General features: G+C 30.8%; 2 protein-coding genes across 3 annotated transcripts; both read left to right on the top strand.

The window, feature by feature from the left end:
* The first annotated feature begins 714 nt into the window (after window positions 1-714).
* LOC114178058 (coiled-coil domain-containing protein 97) lies at window positions 715-3,644 on the top strand. The gene is made up of 3 exons (XM_028063740.1): window positions 715-923; window positions 1,087-1,598; window positions 3,265-3,644. Exons 1-3 carry the CDS (start codon window positions 740-742, stop codon window positions 3,520-3,522), a joined length of 954 nt encoding a protein of 317 aa, XP_027919541.1. The 5' UTR covers window positions 715-739; the 3' UTR covers window positions 3,523-3,644.
* A 2,115-nt stretch (window positions 3,645-5,759) lies between these two features.
* On the top strand, window positions 5,760-9,375 carry LOC114179744 (putative casein kinase II subunit beta-4). Of its 2 annotated transcripts, none has more exons than XM_028066169.1 (5): window positions 5,760-6,265; window positions 7,829-8,047; window positions 8,269-8,378; window positions 8,461-8,626; window positions 8,865-9,375. In XM_028066169.1, the coding sequence occupies exons 1-5, from the start codon at window positions 6,088-6,090 to the stop codon at window positions 8,993-8,995; spliced, it is 804 nt and encodes a 267-aa protein (XP_027921970.1). In that variant the 5' UTR covers window positions 5,760-6,087; the 3' UTR covers window positions 8,996-9,375. The 2 variants fall into 2 exon arrangements, with proteins under 2 accessions (XP_027921970.1, XP_027921971.1); XM_028066170.1 differs by having other exon boundaries at window positions 5,761-6,265; window positions 8,272-8,378.
* Window positions 9,376-11,037: the final 1,662 nt, after the last annotated feature.

Below are 11,037 nucleotides of genomic sequence, written 5' to 3'. Positions count from 1 at the left end.
ATTTATGATACTGATGTATTTTATTTTATTTTATTTGAATTTATGATTAAATATTTATTTTTTAAATAATTTTGTAAATACCCGCGAGTACCCGTGGATATCTGCAAATATGAAAAAAAATAGACGGATACCCGCATAACACATACCCGACGGATATAGGTACGAGTACGGGACGACGAATATTTATCCAGCGGATAGGGTATGGGGGAGCTACTACCCATACCCTACCCGCCCCGTTGACATCCCTAGGCGGGTCGTAGAGATCCAATTTTAAATAATAAAAAAATTAAGAGCATAATATTGGAGATTAAGTTCTAAATACAAAAAATAAAAATAATTTATATAATGACATCCGTAAAACGAATAACCGAACGAATAACCGAATTTCATATATTCGTAGATAAAAAAAAAAAGAACAAAACTATCATATATGAACATTCGTAACGGATACAAAATACAATAAAAAAATACTGAATGTTGATATTTATACATTAAAACAAAATACTGATATTAACCTCCTAAGAGTAAAAAAAACTTGGATAAAGATTAGTGTGTCTTAAATAGAAAAAAGAAAAAATATGTTTACTTTTAAATAAGAAACAAAGTAAGAATTTGAAAAAATAAATTAGGGTGGAGAAAAATTGTTTGGAGGTGCAGATAGAAGCCCTTGGGTCCAAAGGACGTAAATGGACCTATATAAAGAGTCGATGTTGGTCGCACACAGAAGAAGGAAGTAAAAATGGAGCAGAAGAATGAGACGACGAGGACGTTGAGTGAGGAAGCGAAAGAGAGAATTTCAGAAAGATTGTCATGTTTGGAGAACCTGTACTTTCCGCGCGCGCTCGAATCCACTGTCTCTCTCCCTTCTCAACGCAAGGCCATTTTCCACGATCTTCTCTCAAGAGACGTTGCTCTTTTCTTAGGTTTCTTAATGCTCACCTCTCACTTTCTTACTTTTCTTCGTTCAATTCATATATGCGTGTCTCGATTTTTCCTTGCTGTAATCGAATCCTAATTAAACCCTAACCTAGGTAAGAGACGAAATAATGAGTACGTTAATTGTATGTATTCTTGTGTTTTGTGTAGAACGATACGGTTCCCAGCTTACGTGCAATGAACTTACTGAATTTGACTCGATGAAAGACGATTATGAGATTAATTGGCACATGAAGCGGTTGCGGAGCATTATGAGCCCGTCGGAGGAGGAGTTGAAGATGAGGTCGGTGACGGTGAAGAACCGGAGGCGGGCTTATTTGGATAGATTGGTGTGCGGTGGGCACTACTTCTCTGAGGATGCCATGAGGGAGAGAGAACCGTATCTGCATCATGAGTATGTGGGCAAGTTTCAGGACCAGAGCAGCAGAAACATGGCAAGGCCGGGGGAGCGGTGGTCGGAGACTCTGATGAGGAGGTGTGAGGAAGCGGCGCTGGTTGCAAAAATTAGAGGGGAGCAGCAGAGGATGGGTGTGCCGGAAAGAGACTGGGTTGGTAATGAGAGATTTCAAGAGGAGGGGGAGGAGGAGGAGGAAGAAGAGGAGGAGGAGGAGGAGGAAGTGGATGAAGAGAGAGTAGGTGGTAGCAATGGACAGCTTGCAGAGGTACTAATCTTTAAACTATCAATCATGTGTTTATTTGTATTTTCTTCTGTTTTGACTAGTATATCAGTAATATCCTTGGAGAATTTGGTTTTTAATTGAGCCCAATGGTATTGTGTGGTTCGCATAGTCATCCCACTTGGTCGGATAACAAGGCTATTGTTGTTCTTGTTTAATCGCATGTAAGTAAAAATAAGATGAAGAGGAAAATTACAAAGGAAAATGTGGGTTGAAAAGGAATCCTCCTAAACGAGAGAACGAAACAGTTAAAAATTAAATGAACCATACTATTCAAGCAGCATAGGTTGTTCATTGCCACAAAAAATATTTATATTGGGACTTACGGCACACTCAAATTGCCCTGAATGAAGAATTTATAAAGCAACCTGGCTGAACAATTTAAGAACAGTTGACTAACAATTTATCAGCATCAACGAGACCCTTTTTTTTAAAATAGCATCATCTATCTGTCTTGGGTTGTATAAATAAGTAAACAACTACATCTTTGTCATTGTCTTCTACAGATACTGGATACACAGATTTAGACTGCATGTGTACAAATTTAGTTTACTATGTTCATGAGCTATAAAGATCTTAGATCAATGTGTTGTGTTTGATACCGAAGCCTGAACATTCTGTATACACCTTTCCTTCCTTTTCCCCACATGACTAGTGGGATTGTAAGTCTCTTTAGTTTGGTGCATGCTCGTTATTATCTTTTGGTACCAATGCTCTTGAGGATATGCCTAAATTTGTTTCACGCTACATTTAGAAGTGTTAATCTGCTTTTGCATATTCTTATTTTTATTGAATTAAAACCCTACATCATCTTTACTCAGAGAGAAAGGTGAATCATGATATTCAACTTTGTGTTGGTCTCTCTGAATAAGGTGAATAGCAATTAATACATATACTTGTGCCAATTAGCAAATATTTGGGTATATAATGTAAAAGATATTTTCTGATTATAGAATGAGTTACATAGTAGTTCGAGAATTAGTTCAGTGGTGATAGTTGGAAGAGAAGGGGCTTATAATCTAAACAGATGGGTTAGGAGGGAGATTCAGATGGCTTTTCTACGTATTATGAGATTAATTAGATTTAACTGATGAGTAATGTATCAATTAAGTTGCAATTAATTAATTATTTTCTGAAGGTTATATTTTCTTTAGATAACGGGTTAGGGTAGAGGATTTTTTGATAAATAATCTAAATCAACTGCATACTTCAGCCCTGACTTCAAATCTGTTGGATTTCAACCGCATGTCAGTATCTGGAATCCACTTCATGGTACTATTTTCTTCATTTGATTTGACCCACATGATTGTGAATTAGCTTACGAGGACTGATCTCATATGCAGTAACTCCGACTTGCTTTTTATGATGGTCACTATTGGCATGTCCTAATTATGGCAATCCAGTGATAACACCGTGTATTGAAGACATTGAAGCAATGAAGTTTTTTTTGCATTTGTTTTTGGATTATAACCCCTCCCCCTACGCGATTATATTATAGTATCTCTTAGTTGAATTCTTTGTTTTGAATAGTTTGACTAATACCTAAACTGTGTATTGCTTTCGGATCCAATGCTCCTAATGCTTGTGGAAATGGGGAGTTACTATGTGTTTTGTAGACGTGAATAATTATGTTGTTATTTGGTACTGGCAGAGACACCTTAATGGGGCTGATGTAAATAATGATACCCTATCCAATCCGGGCAGAGTTAATTTGGAAGCAAGTATATCTGCAGAAGAACTAGAGGACAGGATGGATCAATTCACCTACATTATGCAGCAGAAGTTTCTTTTAGGGGAAGATCAGGAGCATCTTGATTACTCTAAAATAGATAATGATGAGACCCTTGACGATCATTGGCAGAGGGAGGCCAATATTGATGCAGAGGAGAGATATTTTGCCGATGACTAAAATCTGGCTTCATACTATTACTGGGTAATGAGGAATCAAATGTGTCTTTCTCCACAATGTACCTTAATTAACTGCACATCTGTATATTCTTAATATAAACGTCTCTTTAATTCCATTCTTCACTAGGGCTGTCATAGGAAGCTTGGTATGGATCGCTTCTTGCAATTCCCGCAATTTCTCACCATCATCTTTTGCATCGCCTTTTTCACTTTTAACAAAATAAATACTATATAGTAATATTTATGCTAGGAACAATTAACATTTTAGACTTAAATATATATTTGGTCCCTATTTATTTTGATTTTATTCAATTTGGTCTCTATTTTCGTTTTATGTTCAATTAGGTCTTCATTTTCGTTAAATTATGGTCAATTTGGTCCGATGTTTAAATAGTTAATGTTTTTGAACAGTACATGCCACGTGTTAGCTCCTGATTTTTTTGATTTTTTTTAAATTTTTTTTAAATTTTTTTTTAAATTTTAAAAAAATGAATTGTGTCAAGTGTCAATGCTAGTGCCACGTGTCAGTTTGTGGTAGTATTATTTTTTTTGTTCAATTTAGTCTCTATATTCGTTATTTTTGTTCAATTTAATTCCAATTTTTATTAAAATAAATCAATTTTGTGCTTTTCAAATTGACACTAAATTTAATATCTTTTATACAAATTATATTAATATCTTTTCTAAAATTGACCTTTAAATTTATTATTTTTAAATTCAATTATAAATTATTAAATTTAATTATAAATTGAATAAATTCTTATATTTAATTTCTAAATAGAATATAATTATTTAAAATATTATAAGAATATAATTATTAATTTTTTTTCTAATATTTATATTCTAAAATATTTTTAAAATTGATATATAAAAATATTTTAAATATTCAAAATATTTTAGAAAAATAAACTAATATTTATAAAATTAACATTTACATATAAAATATTTTAGATTTTAATATATAAAATCAATAAAAATATTAAATATTTAAAATTTAAATGTAAATTTTACAAATGTTAATATATATTTTTAAAATTTAATAATTATATTTTAATTATATTTAAATAATTATATTCTATTTAACAATTGAATCTAAAAATTATATTCAATTAATAATTAAATATTATAATTTATAATTAAATTTAAAAAATAAGTAATAATAATGTCAATTTTAAAAATTAAATGGTTTTATTTTAACAAAATTTGGGACTAAATTAAACAAAAATAACGAATATAGGGACTGAATTGAACAAAAATAACGAATATAGGGACTAAATTGAACAAAAATAATAATACTACCAGAAACTGACATGTGGCACAATTATGACTTGACACGTGGACACTTTTTTGAAATTAAAAAAAATTAAAAAAAAAATTAAAAAAAATTAAAAAAAATTAAAAAAATCAGAAGCCGTACTGTTCAAAAACGTTAACTATTTAAACACCGTTAGTGAAAATGACAAAATTTACCATAATTTGACGAAAATAAGGACCTAATTAAACATAAAACAAAAATAGGGACCAAATTGAATAAAATGAACAAAAATAGAGACCAAATGTATATTTAAGCCAACATTTTATTAAACATTAATATTTTTTATGGAAAGGTTAACTAGTGCTGATATCTAGTCTAACAATTATCTCCCGCCACCTGAAAATACAAATACAAACTATCTATTATCACATTTGGGAAGAAATGCTTCTACCTTAAGAAAATAGAAACGTACGTATTAACCATATCGTGCATAATTCTTACTATCACCGGCATGTCCAAAACTACCATGTTAAAATTATCAATATTGCTACGAATAAATCAAATTAAAACTAGTAGTTCACCTGTTAGAAATTCAATAATAGAGTTTGATGATATATCCTTGCAGAATTCAACGATGGTTCCAAAGAGCAGTATTACCAATCAACAACATTGTTACTCAATGTTTTACTAAGTATTACGCACTGTCGTAAAACTTTATTTTAATTCTTAATTTATATCATAATTCATTCTAACCCCTTACAAACATGTTATCATCTAATAATAAATTGACATGCATGATAAAAATACTGATTTTTACATTAATTATAGGAAAAGGTGGACCATGGTTATATTTAGTGAACAGATAAAAATATTTAATATAACAGGTGCACTATTAATATTTAAAAAAAAATAAAGCATAGATTAGTTATGATTTTGTGAGAATAGTGAGTATAAAATGGGAGGTGGATGCAGTGGAGAAGAATTATGTTATTGATAGAGGAAGCGAAAAGAGGGGAAGAAACATGGTACGTATGTGACAGAGACGCAATAAAAGAAAGAAGGGGCCCCTTGGAAGAATGGTTGGGAAAGTAGAGAGAGACACGTAGACGCATAGAGAAGAGAGAGAGAAGTTACTAAAAATGAGATTGTGAAGGAGTGGGAGGAGAAGGATCTGGTATATTTAATTAATGAAAGAGAGAAAGTAATGATGATCATCGGAGAGGCAGTTAGAATGGTGAAGGCATAAAATAATTAGAATAGAGATAGGAGATTGGAGAAGAGAAAAAGAGGGAAAGAGGAAAAGAGGAGGTTATGAATGATTACAAAGGAAGAGAAGGAGAAAGTGTTGTTGTTCGGAAGCGAATCAAGGATAAGACGCAGCACCAACAACAACAGCAACAACAACAACATCACCGACAACCCAGTCCTTCCACTGCAAGGCCACACCAGCTTCACCGTCGCTCCGTCTCCCTCCCTAACAATCAACACGGTTTTCTCTTTCTCCTTCCCACACACGCATTTCTTTCCTTCTTTCTTTCCTTTTTATCATTTTCTCCAATCTTCCATGCCAAACCTCTCTTAAGCTCGCATATTATCGTTTCTCTTTTAAAGATTCATTCATGTTCTTGAAAATTAAACTGAATGGAACGGTTTTTCGAAGGCCAGGGGACAAACAAAGTCTAATATATCTGTTTTTCTATCCTCCGCTGTTTTGGACAAGAGAATTTTGGAGAGATTAATTCATTTTAGGCACCAATTAAAAAGTTTAAGGGAGTTGAAAATTATTTAATTTTTTATAAAGAAAAGACAAGAATCTAAAGATTTTCATATATTTTTTTATTTTCTTTATATTTCTTTTATTTAAATTCTATTGGGATATTATTTTCTCGGTTTTATCAGGTCGTTATCACTTGATATTATTGTTGCACTGTGATCCGTTTTTTTCTTTTTTATATATTGAAATTCATCATGATAATTTTTTTATGATCATAGTTACTATTATATGCTTCTTTTTTTGGAGGATGTATTTAGTGTTATTTTTCAGCCAAAGTTAACGAGAGATGTCTTAGGTGGTATCAAAATGTTTTCTTGGTGATAACACTTTTTTATATTCATTATTATTTTCAATTGATATTAACGCTTCGATTAATATTGGTTGGACTATTTTTCTTTATAACAACAATCATGACTTTTTACTAATGTTATTTAGACCATTTTCTAGTTGATATATAATAGTGGTTATTTTTGGTGCATTATTGGATTTATTTACCTGCACTGTTATTTCTCGATTGATCTTACTTAAAGTTTCTAAAAATGATGTCTTGGTGACTATTCTATCGTGGATGTCATTTGTTGTAGTCTAATATTGTCAAAAAAATATCTGAAGTTGGCAGGGATTTTATCCATCTAATGTTGACTAGAACTATTTTAGCCAATCATCACAAGGACTCTTTTTTTTCGTTAGTTGGAAAAAATTTCAGTAGGCATTATTAAAGAAATTGACAAAAAAAAAAAAAAAACTTGTATCAAATGTTTTGAAGAAATAGTCCTAATTAAGGTAAATAATCAAAATCAGTCGAAAACAACCTCGATTGATGTTAATCAAGAAAATATATTATATAAACTAAAGAATCGCAGCAAATTTTAAATTATTGAATATTATTTAATATTAAAATAATTTTTTGTATTTGGTAATAATTAAAATACTTCGTTTAAACAAGAAAAATCTGATTCAATAAAATATGAATTGTCTTATAAAAAAGTATTAAAATAATTTAGAATGAGAAAAAGTTTAAATTTATTATATTTGAGTTTTCTAAAAGAATATGAAATTCTTCAAATGCTCACACAAGAATTTTACCTAATCACCAAATGGAACTGCCTTGGTTATTTGCAACTTATTCAAAACTGTTTGTTCTGTAAGATAAAAAGTAAAAGGCATAGAAAATATGCGGGCACTAACTAAGAAGGGTGAAATGGATCTAGTGTTTTCATGGCTATGTTTTGGAATTAATTGGAATAGATCCTTATTTTTTACGTGTACTGGATGCAGAGGAATCTGAAACAGATATCGAAGGATCTGATGTTAGTGTCTCAGAAGGGGATGACTCATCTTGGATCTCATGGTTTTGCAATTTGAAAGGAAATGAATTCTTGTGTGAAGTTGATGATGATTTTGTACAAGACGATTTCAACCTCTGTGGATTAAGTAGTCAAGTGCCTTACTATGATTATGCATTGGATTTAATTTTGGACGTTGAGCCTTCCCACGGTAAGCATGCTTTTTTCTTTCTTCAGTTCATCTTTTATTCTACATTCCAAGTTATGCGATGAAACTGAAAATAGTTGTTGCTACCTCTGCATTCTGATTAAAGTAAGGCAAAAACTTCCGCCATTGGTGCTGAATCAAAGTTGTTCACTAATATATGATCTCTGATAACCTCTTTGGTGTTTGCTTGATTGACTGGTAGTGTCATTTTGTCGAATTATTAGCAGAAATGTTCACAGAGGAACAAAATGAGTTGATTGAATCTGCAGCGGAGATGCTTTATGGTCTGATTCATGCCCGGTACATTTTGACGAGCAAAGGAATGGCTGCAATGGTATGAATTTGTTTTTCTGTTTTTTTGATGTTTTATTGTGGACAAAGATGGCTCTGATAAATGGCATTGTGATAATCTACAGCTTCACAAGTTCAAAAACATGGACTTTGGCAGATGTCCAAGAGTTTACTGCTCTGGACAACCCTGCCTTCCAGTAGGGCAGTCAGATATTCCTAGGTCAAGTAATGTAAAAATATTTTGCCCCAAATGTGAAGACACTTACTACCCAAAGTCCAAGTACCAAGGTAGTATCCTTTGAAGTGCCTTGTTAAACTTCTGAGAACTATTTATCTTGTCTTCTCAAAGTTTAGATTTGCTTATTCTTCCATCTATGTACACTTTATCATTGCCTTCTGATAATTAGATGCTGGATATTTTTGGAGTGACTGTGTCTAACCCTGTGTTTTGCCATATGATTGTTCAATTATTTATTGGTGGGAATAATATCCCCCCATTTCATATATAAATTTCCTAAACTGTGTCTAGACATGGATGGAGCTTATTTTGGAGCTACATTCCCTCACCTGTTTCTGATGACTTACGGGAATCTGAAGCCACAAAAGCCAGCACAGAACTATGTGCCAAGAGTTTTTGGTTTCAAAGTTCACAAGACCTGAAGCTGGGTGGAATTTCAAGCTTTCATCAGAGTAAGAATCTGAGCAAGCCTTGTTTTCCCTTTGTTGTATTTCTTTAAAATACAGTGGATTTTGAGTTTCTGAAATGAGTATAGTGTAGATCCACGTTTTTGTAAACTGTAAAGATATATGCAGATACCTCTACAACAAGGCAGCTGCTAGAGCTTAATTTTTCTTTCAGTTTCAAATTTAGTCTGCCTTTGTAAATCTTTTTCTGATAGAATTTTAGATCAAGTACTTGAATGCACTTCTCAACGTTTATGTTAAACCTGCCCAAGAAGTGACACATGACACTTTCTTATCAAATGTATTCATGTCATTTACTCATGAAATGTATTCCTGCTTCTTTTCTTCGAGTTTTACCTCTGCTTGTTCAAATGCACAATAACTTCCTCTGCTAATATTTATGTCTAAAATTTCTCTGTTCTGTTCCTATTTTCTTGTTTCATATTGCTATTTTCATATTAATATGCCCTTGCTTATTTCTGCAACTTTTACTTAAAACTTTTATCAGTGGGCTTTACATGAATGCATTTGTGCTTCAGAATTTGATATTTTCAAGTGATTTAATTTCAAGTCCATCTATTCAAATTCAAAGGTTAATTTTGATACTCCAAAGAATGTCAGAGTATTTTAGATCATCTTCAGTATAAGATCATGGATCTTAATTTACTTTTCTGTAAATTTCATTCTACCACGATCTGTAAGATCTCTTTACTATTTTCTTTAACATGTTCATTCACTTAGTACCAAAAATTACATCCCAACTCACAATATCTCATGTATCTACATTTTTCCTCAATTTAATAAAATCATAACATATCTCAATTCATACACTTTTCTTATAGTTTCACATCTTCTTAAACATGTCAAAATTACCACTTAGGTATTTTTGACTTAATTTTTATTAAATTATATATTTTATACAAATACTGATTCGTTTATACATATTACGCCAATAAGTAAATTGAAAAATCTAATGTTTGATACATTTATAAAATTTGTATCATATAAGTGAAGAGAGAGAGTGTCTATAATCGAATGTAAATTTTTTATTGTATGTTTTCTTGAATGTGCCATCAAATAATACGGAAAATCAACTGTTAAATGACTATAAAGATTTAAATGAAATATTAGATTATCATATATATATATATATATATGATTATTATTGTTTAAATACTTAATATTCGAAAAGGTACTTTATATTAAATGTAAAATTGATTTTTTAAAATAATCAAGTTAAAAATACTATAAAATCATATCCTTTGGAGCACTACGACAGTAAAAGAAATAATTTAGTTAAGACAAATAGTTTTAGTCATAATAAAAATATTAAAACTGATCTTCAAAATTGATTTGTATTTCAAAAGTTACTATATTAATACAAAAATAATGATATTTTGATTCATATTTTTTACTTATTTTTAATTTATTATTTCAATTATATTATAAAAAAATCAAAATAAATAATTAAAGATGATTAAAGTAGCGAGTAAAAATGGATAAAAAATAGATAAAAATATATTATTTTGAAATAAAAATTTGTTTTACGGTGCAATGAATGATTCCGATACAAGTGGTTTGGGAGCTTATTCCTTATACATATTTACGAAAGTTTACGATGAATAGTAGTTCAATGTTACATAAGTCAGTTAAATTTATGGAAAAGGCTCATGTCAGAGATTGCAGAATCAGTTTCAACAGAACACATTGACTGTAACAATAAAACATAACAGCCGAAAGAAAAAGTGGATGTGAAGCATGTGTGTGATCAAAACATTAAATATTTTTTTAATCTAAAATTAGACCAAAGTTAGAAAAATAAAAGGTTAATTTAAAATATATCTTGTATTATTTTATTTGTGTAGAATTGAGTAACATTTAAAGTTAACTTCAACTAGATAAATTTGAAATAATGTTAATCTGATATTAGTTAAGGTTCATATTATAAAGACTATGTTTCTCTGATGATTTTGTTTATAGACTTATGAAGGACATACATTGATTGCAAAAGAAGGTTG

Source organism: Vigna unguiculata, chromosome 3 (assembly GCF_004118075.2).
Source record: "Vigna unguiculata cultivar IT97K-499-35 chromosome 3, ASM411807v1, whole genome shotgun sequence".
Taxonomy (NCBI): Eukaryota; Viridiplantae; Streptophyta; class Magnoliopsida; order Fabales; family Fabaceae; genus Vigna; species Vigna unguiculata.
This window is presented reverse-complemented; position numbering and strand designations above follow the sequence as displayed.